This window comes from Choristoneura fumiferana, chromosome 8 (genome assembly GCF_025370935.1).
Source record: "Choristoneura fumiferana chromosome 8, NRCan_CFum_1, whole genome shotgun sequence".
Lineage (NCBI taxonomy): Eukaryota > Metazoa > Arthropoda > Insecta > Lepidoptera > Tortricidae > Choristoneura > Choristoneura fumiferana.
In genome coordinates this window covers 16400133-16419088 of record NC_133479.1, presented here as the reverse complement: position 1 = coordinate 16419088, position 18956 = coordinate 16400133, and the positions used below count along the sequence as shown (strand labels likewise).

The 18956-nt window shown below is 37.7% G+C and overlaps 1 protein-coding gene across 1 annotated transcript in view; it reads right to left on the bottom strand.

The window, feature by feature from the left end:
* The window catches only part of LOC141430645 (tRNA dimethylallyltransferase), a 297995-nt gene that overhangs the window by 2341 nt on the left and 276698 nt on the right, over positions 1-18956 (bottom strand). Inside the window, exons 5-6 of the mRNA XM_074091450.1 lie at positions 4940-5055; positions 358-574 (exon numbers count right to left, since the gene is read on the bottom strand). Of these exons, the coding sequence (XP_073947551.1) occupies positions 358-574; positions 4940-5055 (333 nt within the window). The remainder of the gene's footprint in view (positions 1-357; positions 575-4939; positions 5056-18956) is intronic.

Here is an 18956-nt window from a genome sequence, read left to right as displayed (position 1 = left end):
TTGAGCACGGCAGAATTTCGCCTGTGAAGAAATCTTCATCCCAGGCGTTTTCTAAAAAAATGTACACTTTCTTTTTTTAAAATTTTGGGAAAAATATAGTTTTTCCTACTTAAATAGCACAATCGATTCCGATCGTTTAAAAAAATGACCCCATTTTTTAATACAAAATTTTATGTTATGAGCCAGTTTTGTCACGCCCATACTTAGTGTATGAAAAAAACGTCGCAAAACAGAATTTTTTTTGGGGCAATTTTTTTTTAACTATTGGAATCGATTCTGCTTTTGATTCTGAGCAGGAAAACCCATATTTTTTCCAAAATTAAAAAAAGGGACATTTTTTTTTTAAAACGCCCGCACTTCTCTATGCCGCCGGTCTCGTTCCAAGAACCAAGGCACGATGTTCTTGGTCTGCCGGCGAGCGAACCGCTTGGTGCCCAGTTTCATGGCTTCAATACACTCGTGCAGTAGTTTCTGGCCTTCTTCTGTCTGTCGCTGCTCCTCGCCCATGATCAGATACTTGTGGAATTCCTTGAAACCCAGCGACTGGAATACGCCTTTAGTGTAGTCTGCCTCGCTGTGGAAATAAATGTTTCGGGATCTTTTTACACAAATTGCTCTTTCAACCACAGAGATATCGATACGGCCAGTTACAAAAATGTGTACAAGACTTCACTGACTTAACATTAAGGTTGTGTAACATAGCTTTGTAATTTTAACCGTATCGATATCTTTATAGTGCACTTTATTATTATATTATACAAGGTATTTTAAATATTATAATTGGGAATATTTCTGTAGGTAAACAGTGTTTACTTGGATTAGTTTAACTGAGAGGGGTGTTCAGTTAATGTTTGTCACAATTTTTAACCCCCGACGCAAAAGGGGTGTTATAAGTTTGACGCCATTGTCTGTCTGTGTGTCTGCCTGTCTGTCTGTCTGTGGCATCGTTGCTCTCAATTGGATGGACCAATTCCGATGCGATTTTTTACGTGACAGCAAATTTCTTTGTGTAGTGGTGTAGAAATTATGATACTAACAATATATGAACCTAAAAGTCTGAAATAAAATTCACTCATCCATTCAATCATTAGAGTTGTGACTTGGTATTATTAGTTTTTCGTGTCAAGTACTCTATTCTCGTAAGTTTTCCGGAGCCTAAAGCTCACGTTAGATCTGCAAGTAAAATCGCCCAAGTTGCATACATTGCGGCGCTCCATTCAGCACTTTAAACTGATTCGCCTTATCACCTCGAAATGTCAACGTCATAAATGAGTGATCACTTTTGTACCTTGTTTCGTACCTTACTACACACACAGTAGTACACTTTTGTACCTTACATCGACACTGGCGAAATTTTCCTAAAATAGGACAGAAGCCATATTTTAAATAGAATAATAATGGTACCAGATACATCTACAATTTTCCTTGCAGATCTACGCTGGGATCAGAGTTGTCGAATGCAGGTGTAGGGGTTATAATGACGTCGTCACCCTTCTCGACCCATCACGGGTGCGGCAAAAAGGCGAGTAAAACTGGGGGCTGTTAGCAGTGTCAACAAGAAGCGCGGGAACCGTGAAGAAAGCCTTATTAACGCGGATAGGATCGCTGGAAGAGCTGCGCTTGAAAATAGCTACAGAAAGAAATGAGTCCGAAAAAGCTGGGAAAAAAATGGTCCTAGAAAGTTGAAATTTTGCCAAGATGTTTGCATTTATAATAATAATACCTACATTTATTTACACAGGTAACTGGGATCTATAATTTGTTGTAATGTTATTTTGTTTGTATTGTTTGTTTGTAATTTGTTGCATTTGTTATAATGATGATAAAACAGATTTTTAGTTTGCACGGGCTAACATAAAGAGTTTCGAAAAGGAAGCCAAGCTGCGGGCGCAATTTAGTATTCTAACGATGATATTGCAAACATTATTGGAGAATCACCACTCATTGAAAAGTTTTATGTTATGCGATAGATAAATGCTGTCTCTTTTTATTCGGACAAAACACGACGGTCTGACAGATATCTGTCATATAAAATTTATCAATGAGCCATGAAACAGGCCCTAGGAGCGATTTCACACAACGCTCTATTTATATTAGTGAAAATACGGTCCAACTATTTGTATGTTGTTATCAGCAGGGCTAATACGAAATTTGAAAAACGAAGTTCGGTCCCTCTGACACTTATACTATTGAATACGAGAGAGAGAGGGACGGTACGATACGAACTTCGATTTTCGAACTTCGGAGTAGCCGCCTAGATAACGGAAATCGGATCTAAACAGTGCGTAAACTACAATACATAATTTTACGACTACTTCGGACCGAATTTTGACGGAATCAAATCGGACGTGTGCAAAGTGACTCTTAGGGCCGCCACATACACTCGGGATTTCGTTTCCGATTCGGGATTCCGTAAATACATCACACATACGTTTATTTCATTTCTTAACGCACAGGCCACCACAAGTTCTAACGGACAACTACTGTCCGTATGTGGTAGGTCCATAGATTTGTATGGATTTACTGCGTTCGAAATCCACGGAATTCTGAGTGTATGTGGCGGCCCTTAATGTGAAAGCCGCTTCCAGTGAAAGACAATCAGAGTGTCACGGGAGGAGCTGCGGTCGCGCTACCGACGCGCGCGCACCCGACTCACGCGTCTTGATACTTGCGGCGACTATTTAAGAAATAGACTACAATCCTAAAAAAACTTTTAATTAGTCCATCAGGGTTATGTTTTTCGAGCGTATGTATGTAAGTATGTATGTGTGTATGTATGTATGTGGGTATGTATCTCCATTTCTTTGGTCCTCGCTGCAGCCTAAACAGCTGGACGGATTTTTAACATAATGAGGTATCATTGGATTTTTCATTACTGTCGGAGTGACATAGGGTATATAATATTTCAATATGGCGTCTGCGAAAAAAAAACATAGCAGAGGAATGAAAAAAAAATAGTATTCTAACAATGTGGATATCAAATGAAAACCAATAATTAGCCCATCTTTTTTAATATATAAAAATGAATTCCTATTTCCCTTGGTCACGGCATCACGCGTGAACGGCTGGACCGATTTCGCTAATTCTTTTTTTGTTGTATTTGCTATTGTCAGGAGAAGGTTCTTATAAAATAAGATTAGCACCAGCTAGTTCTAAATATATATGGGTTATAATACTTTTAATCTACCATTTTCACAGAAATATCAAAAAAAGTAGGTATAAAATAAAACATTAAATTTAAAAAACAAAAACCCGACTGCCGTAAAAACTGAAAAGAAGAAAATAAGTCTGGTGGTCTAGGACTCTGTCAAGCAGCTAATTTAAAGTTCAACAGTCGGGACCCTTTCAAATCGTAACCAGCTCAAAAAAAAATTAGTAATGGGTCCCGACTGTTTAACTTTAAATTAGCTAAATACATGACAGAGTTCCAGACCATTAGACTTATTTTATTCCTTTTAGTTTTTAAGGCAGTCGGGTTTTTGATTTTTAAATTTAATATTTTTACTTAGAAGCAACGTCACGGGCCCCTCCAAACTTTGAAGCGCTGCATCATTGGATTTTTGTTTGATTGACAAAGGAAACAATACGCGGTCAATATTGTCCGATAATGTAATTGACTGACAGACTAAGAACATTTTTTTTTTGTCTAGGTATCTACCCAAATTTACTCAAACTAAAAAATATAAAAAAATAAGACATCTCGATATGGCAAGTTCCATACTTTCCTAAGCATAGTACTTTTCTATGTTATCTGTGGCAGAACTGCCCATGCCGCGTGTACTTGTACTGCCACAAAAAAAAGTTAAAAAAACGGCGCGTCGACACCCTTCACGGGAGTTAACTCCGCTAATAAGAGTTTAACTAACTAATTAATAAAGTCATTAAGGACCAAAGACATCATAGAGCATAGTAACCCGAGACAGAGAACCGCAGGCAGATGCCACTAGCGCGGCCGTTGCCCGCCGCGACTTTGGCATTGCAGCTTTTTGTTTATGGTTAAAAAGCTGGCCAAGTACGAGTCGGATTCACTGCTTAAATCCATTCCACACTAAAATAAAGGCCAGTAAAAATAAGTTGGTTTATACTATTTTTATAAAGAGTAAAGTAATTTTTGCGGATCAGCGATGTTTGAAATTTTTCTTTACCGATTCGTACTGGGACTTCTTTTTTGCAAAAATCCATTCCAACTGTTTGTCTTTGAAAATAACAATATACAGTGATGGCATCACATATATCTCTCAAAACAAACTCTAATTGTTTCATGTTAATCGCATCAGTGAAAAAAAAACAGCAAGGACATAATAATGGACACCGAACGAAGTGATTCTATAAAGATTTATTTTTCCTTTAAGGTATGGAACCCTAAAAAACAGAACCCTTAAACCGGAAAAAACTTCACGGGTAGAATTAATAGTGTGAAAATAATTCACCGTACACCTGATGGGTGTCATGGATATCCTAATATTAGGTAGTGAGCGAGTCCAGTAGCAGAGGCAATATTTTATATATCTTATTTCGTTTCACAGAAAAAACGGTGAATCCCATTGTGATTCTGAGCACGTAAGACAACATGGCAGATAAAAGACAATTATGGCTACCTACTAAAAAACTATGACCTAAGAGATAAGAAGACTAAAATGACTTACCTGACTAAACAGATTAAACTGACTAAAAAGGTTAACTGATCAAACAGGTTAAACTGATTAAAATGGTCTTAACTGACTAAACAGGTTAAACTGACTAAATAGGCTTAACTGACTAAACGGCTTTAACTGACTAAATAGTCTTAACTTACTGAACCATTTTGACTGACCAAATAGGATTATTATAACTGACTAAACAGGTTAAACTGACTAAAAAGGTTTAACTAAACAGGTTTAGCTGAATAAATAGTCTTAATTGACTAAACAGGTTCAACTGACTAAAAGTCTCGACTCACGTCCCATTCTTCAGCCGCTGCTTGTTGTACGTGTCGTGGAAGTCCAGCAGCTCTTTCACGAGCCCTTTCTCCATCATGTCGGCCACGCGCGCGTCCAGCCGCTCCTCCAGCACACTCTGCAACAAACAAACACGTCTGCTTAGTCACCAGCACCAATATATGACACAACACAACCAGGCATGTGTCAATATCAGCGGGGCTACTATGAAATTCGAAAAATCGATGTTCGTGTCATTCCGTCCCTCTGACACTTATACTATTTAATACGAGAGTGTGAGGGACGGTACGATACGAACTTCGATTTTCAAATTTTGGAGTAGGCCCTCTGATACGACTTTATTTCTCGGGCCGGTAAGACGTGTCAGATATATTTTTGTAAAATGTTTTCCTTAAAGATAAACTCTACATTTATTTTCCCAAACTGAAGAAAATGTTGAGATTTTAATAGTCTTTTTAAACTTGCCTGACTGCTCCATCAGACTCTGGATACCATTCTTGGTCCAAGTGCACCCTAAGACAATTCCAACAAGCCCAAACACGACTAGGTAACGTTGTTCTGCTTTGGAGTTCCAGAGCAGCGTTACTGCTCCCTCATCAGATCCTGAATAATATTATTGGTCAAAGTATCCTAACACGATTCTAACAAAGCCCAATGATCGCTAAGTTGCATTGTTCTGTCTTGAAGTTCCCGTGTCTAAAAACTCATATTTTTATGTTTGTAATGTGTTGAAGATGTTGAAATATAATTTTAAAGGAAATAAGTCCATATGCTAATGAAACCTACATTCCTAAAAGCAAAATAACCATTTGTTGTAAAGCGACTAACTCACGAGACAAACGCCCTTAATTTCTGTAAAGCTGGCGTCACACGACCCAGCATTATAAATATTCAGTTATCAATGCATGTGATGCACGCGCCGCGTGCAACTATTTGTTCTTCTAATGCATGTCTATGAGTACAGGCCGCTTAAGTTTTGTTAATACTCAGAACAAATATCCTCTATTAGGATATTTGTTCTAAGTATTGGCACGGTGCACCCCTAAAAGTATACACATTTATTTAGTTTTCTTTGTTTCCTAGAAGGGCAAAGGAAAGTGGTACATGCAGCGATGTCTATTGTTATTTTTCGTTTATTACTCGTTTGAAGTATTTAAACGGAGGGAACTAAGCAGTTTTCCGAGATAAAAAGTGTCCTATCCTATGTGTTATCACAGTTATAAAGTATCTGTGTGCATAAGTACGTTCAACCGTTTTTTTAACGTGATAGAATAACAAACAAATTGCCGAATGTATCACGAAAGCATCACTTCAAAACCTATTTGGCTTATTCTTTTGGTGTTTTTGTGATTGTCAGGACAAGATTTTGTAAGAATTTATTTTTTAATTCATTATCATCATGGAACTATGGCCCAAGCCCTCTTGTTCTGAGAGGAGGCCTGTGCCCAGCAGTGGGACGTATATAGGCTGGGATGGGACGGGATGGGATTATCATCATCATCATCATCATCATCCCCGCCTACACTCACGTCCCACTGTTGAACACAATGTGCTGCTTACACACATGAATTTCGACAAACTCAGAGGTGCGAGCCCCGGTTTGACAGTCCTCTGCTCGAGATACCATAGGCCAGAACCATTAAGCTTGTTAAATTTTTCAATTGATCTTAAACTTTTATATTAGTAAGTAGGATTTAGGATACCTAGATGTCGCTATTCAAAAAGTACTTGATCTTAAGTCTACGCCGCCTCCATCCTCAGGGCTGGTCACGGTTATGTCATTTGGGTCGCGCGTGTGTCGGCGCAGACGCAGCCACGACTGCTTATTCATGCTAGAGATTCCCACGAGGTAGCAGATCACTATTACAGTATAGTACCTACATATGTACGGTCAGCAGTAGAAGTGGATGACCAGTTACAGTGCTCAAAATGATTTACACTTGACTACTGCCATGGTAGGAGTGTGTAGATTATTTTCAGCATCACAGCTGCTCATCTACTTCTGGTCATGACTGTATTGTATATATAAACATTAATACAAAGTGTCTTGAAATTTTTGGAAAATATTTCAGCAAGTAAAGGACTATTTAATATCAGTTGTGAGGGCCAAGTTTCCAAAGTATGCATTTGAAGCAGAGACGTCGGAATGTTAAGTACTTTGAGTAGGATGACCCAGTTAGTGTTTCGACGAAGTATGTAATCTAAAGTTCCGTACCAAAAACAAAATGAAACTATAGCCAATTACTTACATTCCATTCCCAGACCTTAAGTTAAATTTGATTACTTCAACACCTTTTCAGTCCCAAAAGTAGCCCAAGGCGCATAGTTCAGCAAACAACAGATCAAAATAACATACAATTCGATATAATTGCATTTATTTTGTGTTGATTATTCTACCGGCGCCGGCGTCGTGACCGTCTCCACTATTAACGAGCTGCATGGAATGACTAATACATGATATGCTATCATAGACTTAGTATCAGTACACATGTCAAGTAATTATAGTGATTAAACAGCTCATTTACACACGAGGTAGCGCGTCCAGCCAAGTTCAGAAAACGGTTCCCTTTTTTATACACTTAGATATATTAACTTAACTTTGAACTTGGTTTTCACCCACTTCCTATAGTGGCACTGACACGAAACTTGGCATTTATGCGTAGTTCTGATGACAATACAATAATATGATACCATCGAACTGCTTAGATGATGGAACCGGAAGGTACTTAAGTAGACATTGGAAACACTAAGACAGAACAACGTCAACCTAGTCGTATTCGGGTTTAATTGAATAGTCTTAGAGTGCACTTTGACTTAGACTGGTATCCAGGGTCTGATGACGGCGCAGATCCATCCATTAAAGCGTTTTTACTTTTGTTAAAGTATGTAGGTATTTCTAATATTTAATATGAACAAAAATCGTTTAGTTCGGGCGTACAAGTTATCGATAACGAAGCTTATAATAACAATAACTTATAATGTTTTAAGCCTCCGCGATTTTTATACATATTGTGTACTGCATAAGTTACCTCGACGTTTCAAGCGCATTACAGCGGGTGGTTTACTCGTGATTTTAGTCTCCAATTAAGTCCCGGTTGTAGCAGATAATAATAACTTGTTGGTGGTATATTCGATGTTCATTAAATATGATATTTTGAATTTGACTAAGTAGTAAGTACGAACCAGCCAAGTCAAATAATGAGCTTCAATTTATCCTAAGTTATTTGCTTCGTCCTTTCAGGATTATTTACATAAATTGGCAACTATTTAATCTCAATTAACCTGTACTCTCCCAGAAGCACAAATTTGTGCCCAAATTCCTTTGATCCTGTTATCCTGGGAGATGACAGATTAAGTTGTTTGTTGGAGAAGCCACCATATTCCTACTTTCTTGGTAGGCATTGAACTTGGCTCCTGTTTCCACATTTATGTTTCTGATGTGATTGCACTTCTTAGCGGAAAATTATCGTTGAAACTTAAAATTATTAACTAATTACTGCCTGTAAGTAAGTTTCTACTTAAGAAGGTTCTTCGAATTTTGTCAGATATGAGATACTTATGTATGTATTATTCCTGAGATCTAATTATAGGATAAGAAATACACTCGTTCAAAACGTAAACTTTTTTTTTAATAAAATTCCCAAACAAATCTACATCTCAAAGAGATCTATATTGAATTCCAATATGTTATTGAGTGAACAGAATTCAATGAAACGTCTGAAAACTAATAATAAAACGCGCTTTCTGAAGAAATATAGGTAGATATAGTATGGTAAATAGAATCAAACGTGGGAGACGCTTCGAGACGTAAACGGCATAGTAATACGTTTTCATTCACGATTCCGACACGCCACTTCCTTTCGCAAGCCCGGGTTAGTCAGCGAACGAAAGTGTTGAATCTGAGGTACAGTCGGCTTGGAAGGCACCGAGGGCGTTCAAAGTTTGATTTCAAAATAGGTAATGAAAGCATTAAGTAAATAGATAGAGATCAGTTAATTTCGCTAATCTTGTATTTGTTCTATGTTTGTTTTTATGGCGTTAAATAAATGTTTTTTCTTTCTTTCTTTTCTTTCTTTCTTTAATATAAATCTATATTGTTCGTCTCTGTCTAGCAGGCGTAGATTAAAAATATTTCAGTGTTCTAATCAAAGCACCGGTCCAATGATAGCACCGTCACCCATAGATGTGAAGTTAGTTTCTGTGTGTATAAAAAGTAAATTTCTATAAATATAACCCTCCTTCTGACTTGGAAAAAAAACAGTAAATCTCCTGTAAAATCAGGAGTCCAGGCAACCCTGCCACTGCAACAGAGCCTCATCATCAATGAAACAATCAAATAATTCATTGTATGTTATGTTGTTAATTTAGATATTACAAATATATACATATCCATACAAAATGATGATGATAATGAACTTATAATTCCTGATAGGGCACAGTTATAATTATAATGAACAAAAGCACAAATAATCCAGTTACATAATCAAAGTATAATAATAATAATAATGTTTTATACTAACTTACAATTACAAAGCTTATTAATAATCCATATAAAATTAATCATTATACATAAGTACCAAGTCAACTTGGAATGCTCTTACCATTACATCTCATTCTTAACGTTCGACTTTCTTCAATGGAATATTTGATTGGAAAGTAAAACTAATCAGGCTGTGTGTCTCCCAGCTAACTGCCGCCTACACTTGTAGATACCATCGAAGCGGATGGCTCCGAGCCGCCGCCAAATTTGGATCTGGTGGACTACGACGGAATAAGAGTTGGAGAAGGCATCGAAGCAATAAGCCTGCCTCCAGAAGCTGGGCCGTCATAGACCATGTGGGAAGACAAGAACTTGGCGCCCTTTTGAAAAGTATTTTTTTTTCTGCTATGAATGTGCTATTTTATTTATTACGCGCGCATCAAATTATAGAGGTAAGTATGATTCATACAGGATTTCTTTTGAATAATCTTTTATGATACATTTTTGTCAGATTAAAATAGAAAAAAAAGTACTATATTGGTTACGCTACTTTTTGTAATACACGTTATTATCTTGGCCTTCGCATGCAACGTGTAATTTTTGATTTCCGTTAACTTAAAAGAATCATTGAACAGGTTAAATGAAGTTAACTTAAAGTTAAACAAGACGCTAGTGACGTAAGTCTTAACATCTAAAAGAGAATCAAGAAACCATTGTAAAGATTCTAGTTAATTTTGAAGATTTTTTTACAAGCTGTAATTAAAGTGTTTTTAATTCACACATATTTTAGCAAAAGACGGTTACCTTTGGTTACGTTAATACTAACTATTATATATTCTGTGCTTTGGTACGCTGTGGGACGGATCCGTCACAAGGCAGTCCGATGCTTTTATATGCAAGTGTGACGCGAGTGAAAGGGACGCATAATGGTCTCATTTGGCATACCAAAGGTTATATAACAGGGTGAAATTTTGTAATGCCACCTGAAGGGAAAGTTCTCTTAATACTGCAGATAAAAAATTGTACTCAAAGAAAACATTCCTTTATTTTAGAAAAGAAAGAAAACTGCATTCAAAGATTTTCGAAAACTCGCTTGCCACACCCGGGAATTGAACCGACTAAAATCTGTAAAAATTACACCCTGTAGGTACTTTTGTTGCATCGATCGTAAGGGTCAAATATAAGGATAAAATCTCTCTAACAAACTTAATAAATTATAAATTAAATGAATTTGTAAACCCTAACGATCGATGTAATAAAAGTACAGGGTGTAATTTTTACAGACTTTACTTAGTCGGTTCGATTCCCGGGTAAGGCAAGCAAATTTTCAAAATTCTTTGAATACAGTTTTCTTTCTTTTCAAAAATAAAGGAATGTGTTCTTTGAGTAAAATTTTCTATCTACAGTGTTAAGAGTATACTTTCCCTTCCACCTGTATGGTAGGTTGCTTTACCCTGTCTAGTACGTTTTCTTTCCTATGTGGTATCGACATTAGTAATATACTCGTAGTTAAAAAAATCACATTAAAAATACATGTAATTAAAACATTATTACCATCGTTACCGCATCCAACGCTCGCGCGTCCGCCCCCGCGCTGACTCAGGCGCAGCTTCCTCTATGACTGGCCTAGTCTGGCCTAGTGCAACGAACTGCAGCGACGAGCCGCATACTAAATCAGACGAGTCACAACTACCAATTGAGTTTTCTTCTTTGCGATTTCGGCGAAGAAGTTATAACATATCGGGCTATTTTGTTTAAAAAAATGATAAAGATATCTATATTCAGTTAAATTCCGCGTGACGTCACCCCGTGCGACAATTTTTAGCACATTTTTTTCTGGCAACACATACGGGTTGTGTTCAGAAACTTATTTAATAAAATATTATTTTTATCCGTTTAACAAATCGGTAAAAGTCGATTTACTTCGGATCTTAGATCACAACAATATACATATTAAAATATGAGATTTGATTCTACAATCGAACTAAGACCTCCCTCTTGGAACGCCACTATGAACGACTCGCCATTTGCATCCACCGGTTACTCTCAACTCTCGCAATGACGCGAGTGCACCCAGTCCAAACTTGACTAGTTTCCTCAAAAGTGCATTGAACCTTCTGCTGAGCTGCATACGAAATCATGCCATTGACGCAATTCGCGATGTGGGTGATGAATCAGTGAAAAAATAAATTAAATATGTAGTAGCATTCGTTACTCACGTACCTGCTGCTCACATATCTACACTAGTAACTATGAGTATTCGATCGAAACAAGATTTCCAACCGAAATAGAACCTTCGAACTTGGCGGTTGTATCGGCCGATACTGTTTATATGAAAGCAATGTTAGGATCACTTTTTGTCAAAAATGACATTCTTAATGCAAGTTTTTTTTGCTGTTTGTACTTTTTGCTGACTGTACTTACATTGTCATCTTAACTAAATTTCCGTACCATGCTATTAATCGAAAAAAAATTCGAAGTTCCCGCAGAGATGATCCTGGCCCTATATAGTACTACGAAGTACAAAATTCGAACTTCATTATCTTGCCATCCCACTGACGATTTACTCGTATATTATATAATACGAGAGTGAGAGGGACGGTACGATACGATCATCGATTTTCGAATTTCCTAGTAGCCCCCCTGTCGCCCTGTCGTGCCTTTTTTATGTCGGTCAAAATCGATACCGATATATATTTTTACTTTACGACGCAAAAAGTGAGGTGTTATAGGTTTGATACTATGCTCGGGGTTTCTCTGCGGAACCTCAGAAATGAGGATACGTAGAAGAACGAGGGTCACCGACATAGCCAAGCGAATTAGCTCGCTGAAGTAGCAATGGGCAGGCCATATAGCACGGAGAACAGGTGGTCGTGTCGTTGGGGCCGAAAGGTTCTCAAATGGAGACCGCGGATCGGCAAGCGCAGCGTAGGACGTCCACCAACGAGATGGACGGATGACCTGGTTAAAGTTATATATATATATATTTTTATATATTGTAGGGATAATTTACTTTTTTAAACAGTTATTCCATTTTAGTAAATTAACTGTATTGAATTCAGAGTAGACAGATTTTATTTTTATTGGTTTTGTGAAGCGAAATATTCAATCTGTCCGAATTCCAGTGTTAGCAGCCTGATAAGCAATATGTGGTGTTTTCAAATGCTTACTGATACTTATAGACAGACAGACATAAAAATTAAGATTATTACCTTCAAATCTAATTTCAAGTTTCAACGTAAAACTTTGAGTATTTATCAAGACGTAAAAATAAGTTGAGTTTTACAATACTTTAATTAGGGGCTGTTTCACCATCCATTGATTAGTTTAACTAGCGGTTAGTTGCGATGCCGTCTCTATTTGTTTTATTCGAATAGACGGAGATGGCATCACATTTAACCGTCGGTTAACGCTAATCAATGGATGGTGAAACAGCCCCGTCGTGTATCAATTAAATAGCGTAGCGTTAAGAAATCGTGGCCAGTACAGTTGCCCCACAGCTTACCTAGATTGTATTGTGTATACGAGTAGGTAATCTGTGCCCGTAGTTGGATAGTAATGTAAAAAAAAACCGGCCAAGTGCGAATCGGACTCGCGCACTAAGAGTTCCGTACCAGTATCTATGCAACATTAGACATTACCAAAAAAACACGTTTGTTTCATGGGAGCCCCCTTAAATATTTATTTAATTTTAATTTAATTATTTATTTTTAAAGTGATTATACGACTTAATATTCTATTAATATTTCAAGCGTCTACCTGTGGCCGTTATTGACATCGAGCAAAAAACAGCAAAAAAACCACGTTTGTTGTATGGGAGCCCCAATTAAATATTTATTTTATTCTGTTTTACTTATTTATTGTTATAGCGGCAACAGAAATACATAATCTATGAAATTTTCAACTGTCTAGCTATCACGGTTCACGAGATACAGCCTGGTGACAGACGGACGGACGGACGGACAGCGGAGTCTTAGTAGGTAATAGGGTTTTTACCCTTTGTGTGCGGAACCCTAAAAATACTGTAATTTGACTTCATTAATACCTCGGTCTTCATTCCATATGGGCTGTTTCATTTCGCGAACGCATAGTCACTCATCTAACCCGCAAAATGGCGGTACGCCTCACGGAAGTTATAAATAATTCCTTGTCACGCCTTATAAATTGCTTTTAACACCATAATACATTTTCGGCCTGCACGTTAAGAGTTCAAACCACCACGACTGGCCTTGGTCCAACAATTTATTGGGAATAATTTTGATTTAACTACCTCCATCATTAACATTATAAATAATTATCATTTTAATTCCGTCTGCTTCGGCATAGGAGTCGGTTAATTTATGTTAATTATTACGAGCAACTAGTTTCATGAATGAAGTATTCGTAATAAAGCTTTTTGGGTGTGTGTGTTGTGTTGTGTTTTTGTGTGTACAGACGTATATCTTTGTTACAATTATTTTGTGCAAATTGAAGTTGAAAATGTTATTAAGTACGTATGTAGCATTAAAGTCATACTATAGAGGAGCTGAAGTTGCGTTTTCAACTCGTAAATAGATTTTCATCATTGCTTATTTAGTCGATATTTAGCTGCACCTTATTTTGGTGTACGAAATATCCGTAATCACTTCCATCAAACTTTGCATTTTGTTTCATTAATTGTTGCGAGCCACTACATTTAATTAAAAATATATTTCAATTTGTTTTGTGTCTGGCCACTTTTAAATCGACGAGTCAACGAAAAAAGAAACAAAATCGTAATTGACGTGTCAAATTCGAAAATAGAATGAAGTGGTATTAAGTATACTTATTTAACACTGCTTCAACGACTGACAGAATGCATTTCGAACGCAACAATCCGTGGTTCTATATTTAAAAGGTTGTCAGTTGTCAAAACATTGTTCTCTGAACGTTTCCGGACTTTTCCGCTGGCGTTTTTTTTTCGAAAAGCGCGCAAAGTAACACTCGTCTTTGTCCGCATGGCCTCGGGCGCGGTCGTAAAACTAGTATAAAGTCGTAGTTTCGGATTCGGCATGTTAATATAATATTCAGTCAGTGGAAGCCAGCTGCTCGGTGGCCGCCCTTGACTCGCGCCGCCGACACGCGCAAATTGCCGATGCCGGCCTAGACGTGCCTCCGAGACGTATCACCAATTTTTTATCTCAAGCCTCTTAATACGATTTCCGTGAAAAAGTAAAAGCGTTTTTTAACCGGCCAGTGTCACCGGTCCGAGCGTGATGAAATAAAAAGCCATAACAAAGGTGTTTTTAGTAGGAATTAGGTTTATTTAGCCCTCTTGTTCTGAGAGGAGGCCTGTGCCCAGCAGTGGGACGTATATAGGCTGGGATGAGGTTTATTTGAATATCGGCCGAACTAAATCTGAGGCCGCATTGCCCAAAGTTTCTGACGCTCGCGATCGCAATCAAATGACAGTTTTTGTATACAAAATGTGTCATTTGATTGTGATCGCGACCGTCAGAAACGTTAGGCAATACGGCCTCTGGTCTGTGGAAGGTGTTGATTATTTACATGATTTTGTGTAATTTTTAGGGTTCCGGAGCCAAAATGGCAAAAACGGAACCCTTATAGTTTCGCCATGTCTGTCTGTCTGTCCGTCCGTCCGCGGCTTTGCTCAGGGTCTATCAATGCTAGAAAGATTTAATTTTGCACGAATATATATGTAAACTATGCCGACAAAATGGCACAATAAAAAACTAAAAAATAAATTTCCTAGGGTACCTCCCATAAACGTAAAGTGGGGGGTGATTTTTTTTCTCATCCAACCCTATAGTGTGGAGTATCGTTGGATAGGTTTTTTAAACTATTAGGGGTTTGCTAAGACGATTTTTCGATTCATTGATTTTTTGCGAAATGTTCAACTTTAAAGTGCAAATTTTCATATTAAAACCGAGCGCCCCCCTCTCTAAAATCTAAACCGGTGGGTGGAAAAATTTGAAAAATACGAAGTCCTTAGAAAAATATTACTTAATTTATTCGTAATGGCTACGGAACCCTATTTTGGGCGCCCGACACGCTCTTGGCCGGTTTTTAATGTATACATGTATGTTGGGAAGTTAAACTTAACCCACTTCCGGTCAGATTCATTTGATATTTGGCATAGGTACTTGATGTAAATTAATATTTGCGTCACATGCTTGCTTTAAAAATATATTTACCTACCTATATGACTTGGCGTTGTAGTTTTCTGGCGGAATAAGTAAGTGTGACAAAAAAGTTAAGCATTAAAAACGATCCAGTTTAAATTAAAATAATATAAGGATTAGTTTATTATATTATAACACAACGCAATATAGAATTGGTCTGACAAAGTTTGCATATTTAACAGTCTTCAAAAACGAGGTTTCGAGTCGGTTTAATTTGTTTTAAATATGTTAAAATTCCGTCATTTATAAACTGACCCAAATTGAAAATACATCCAGATAGGTCCTATATAAATTGTATTTATGTCATATAAATTATATTATATTATATTACTTATATAATATTATTAATTAATTCACATTTGACGTCGTTCATTGTCTTCGTTTTGAGGAAAAATAAAATGAGATCGCGTGATCGACTATGACGCAAAATACTGTTTAAAAAATTACAGCACAGCCAATACTTTGTACCTATTAGTATGTCATTACACTACTAGACGAGTTAAAGAGAAATACACACTCCCAAAGACGCAAAAACAGTAAGTGCTACGCAGATACGATCTATCGGCCCCAGAATCATCGCGAGATCATACCGACCGACCATCATCATAGCAACAAACTCATTGTGTCAAATAAAGAGGCCTCACGTGTGTTCATTTCATATCGATCTAGTTTTTTATAGAAAGCTTTTTATCGGCAGAAACCATTAACAATCATTGATGGAAAGAACTGGCAGCTTTTATAGACGGCTTGTTTTGTAGAAAAAAAAAGTTAGAAAAACACACAGACAGCTGACATCACGCGTTCGCGCCAAAAGCAAAGGCAATGGCATCGCAAAAAGACTGCCAACGCGAAAAAAAAACTGATTATGAACGGTCACTCGCACACCGCTGCCATTAGAGAGAGGCGTCTGAATAGTGCTTCGAGGAATTTCATGTTTTGATTAGCAAACCGTAAGAAATAAGTGTTTGTTTTTTTTTCAGCGGCCATGACATGACGCCTTGTTGGTACCCGAAGTCGTTTAACGAGCCCGTTATTTTTTTTGCATTTTAGAACGCTATTTTTTAAATAAGTTAACTTACAGAACATTTTCTTCTCTACTCGTACTCGACAATACCGTTATCGTAAAGCCAAAAGCGAGGGTTGTGTGTGATTTTAGGGGTCTATGTTTATTGTGCTATTTCGCATGACTTCATCAAAATTTAATTTTACTAACTTGATTTATTATACATATTAAGCACTTTCTTATTAAATTAGATCGTAATAGACGATTCCAAACCCAATATTATTTATTTATCTATGGTTCAGAGATTACCTTGCACGAGGCCAAGTGAGCCAATTGTTCCACCGCTAGGAACACTTTTTGTTGTACAAGGTCTATGAACGATGATCGTTACTTGTCGCAACTTGTAGACTCGTGGGAGATCGGCCGGCCAATAACCAGGATGCTGCATCGTAACACCGTTTAAAAAAAACCTTCGCGCCTAAAATTACTCTATAACCTGAATGTAAGTTTTAGGCGCGTAGATTTTAAACGATGGGAGTGTATTGTGTATTATTTCTGTGGCAATAAAATATGATTTTGTTTTTTTTTTAAGCTATCAGATTTTTATAAACAATTAATAAAACTTAAAGCACAATTTAAGTGAAGAAACGTTATATTCATATACCTACGAGTAACGTAACACCAGATACTCGTTTAGTGATGGGACATAATGGATCTTGAGTATATCGGTATTATCGGTATTTATTAATTGGTAAGTAACGAATATTCTTGTAAACTCCGTTTAGCCTTACTTAAGTGGCAAATAATTGATTCCAACCTAGAATTTCACTAATATTCTTATCAAAATAGTGTTTTCGCCTAAATAAAACAAATCAAGACTGTAAATACACAGACAATAAATCGAAAAGATTATTTTTAACTTATTAATTTGGTTTGATTTATAAAGCTAATAAACACCATTTTGGTGAATTAGTGAAATAATTAGTGAAAAGTCCTCGAGTGGCGACCACGAACCGGATGACGAAGCGTTGGCAGGCCTGCCACCAGGTGGACTGACGACATCGTGAGAGTTGCGGGGAACCGGTGGATGCAAGTGGCGAGTTGTCGTTCATTATGGCGTTCTAAGGGGCAGGCCTTTGTCCAGCAGTGGACGTCTTCCGGCTTATGATGATGATGATGAGTGAAATAATTAGGCAATAATATCGCCTACTGAACTTAAGTTGGTTGGTGACGTTGACGTGATCGAAAGTGATAGGGGGCAGCTGCCGCAGATCCTTTGCTATAAAAGAGGGCACGTCGTCCAGATCGGTCGCTTTAAACATCGTGATAATACAAACTGAGACATGGATGCACAGAAAATCCAGAAAAAGAGACCAGCGCTGGGAATCGAACCCAGGTCCTCAGCATTCCGTGCTGCGTTCTATAGGTTATATGGGATGTCTCAGTTTGTATTTTCGATATGGATTTACGGGATGACCGTAAAAGTAACAAATTTGGAGTTGAAATAAAAAATACAAAAAGACTCCAAAAAACCAAACGTGATGATGTCCTGGAGACTCTTCACTCCTCCATCCCTTCTGCGAGACGGCATCTGGTCGGCCTTACCAAGCGTCTCGAAGAGCAGCGCCTTGCCTCTGGAAATCTCATCCTCCTTGGAGTTGGACTTGCAGATCTGCACGCACGATGCTGACCTCATCCATGGTGTCGATGGCATTTTGGATAAACGTCAAGCCGCGATTTCGCAATTTCGCAATTTTTCGGTGCAGTGAGAAACGTCAGTTTCCTAGCGTTGCACGCACTGCACTGCGCAACTAGTTTAATGCTTATTATTATATTATAACTTTGTATTGGTAAATAGTATTAATAAGGCAATTAACACCAGCACTTTCATCTGTTGTTCGTCCAATTGTCAATGTCTTAAGATTTTAAATTATTAGTTTTATCGACTCAAGTTTCGACACTTTGTCTCTCTAGTCTTGTGATATTGACAACTGTCACCCGTACCATACTATAATGCAAGTACTATACATAGTTACACTTAAACACGTGGTAGTCGGTCAAAGATTAACTGTAAACTTTCATTACGACTTTCTTAGGAAAAGAGTGTGATGGCTTCCCTTCGCCTTCCACATCGCACTGCTGGAGTCCGGATCTCGTATTTGACAAAAGACAGCGCTGCTAGTGCTAGGCAGTCTCACGTCAGGTCCCTTAAGCTTTGGTTTCCGTAGGACAAGCGGTGCCGTCATTATAGCGCCATTATAAGCGGTGAATGACGTCACTAGAACGTTGTCTATGTAAACAAAATGGCACGATTTCCTAGACAGCCGTGTCAATTACAGCTCTCTAGGAGGAGGAGCTGATCGTAGGAAACCAAA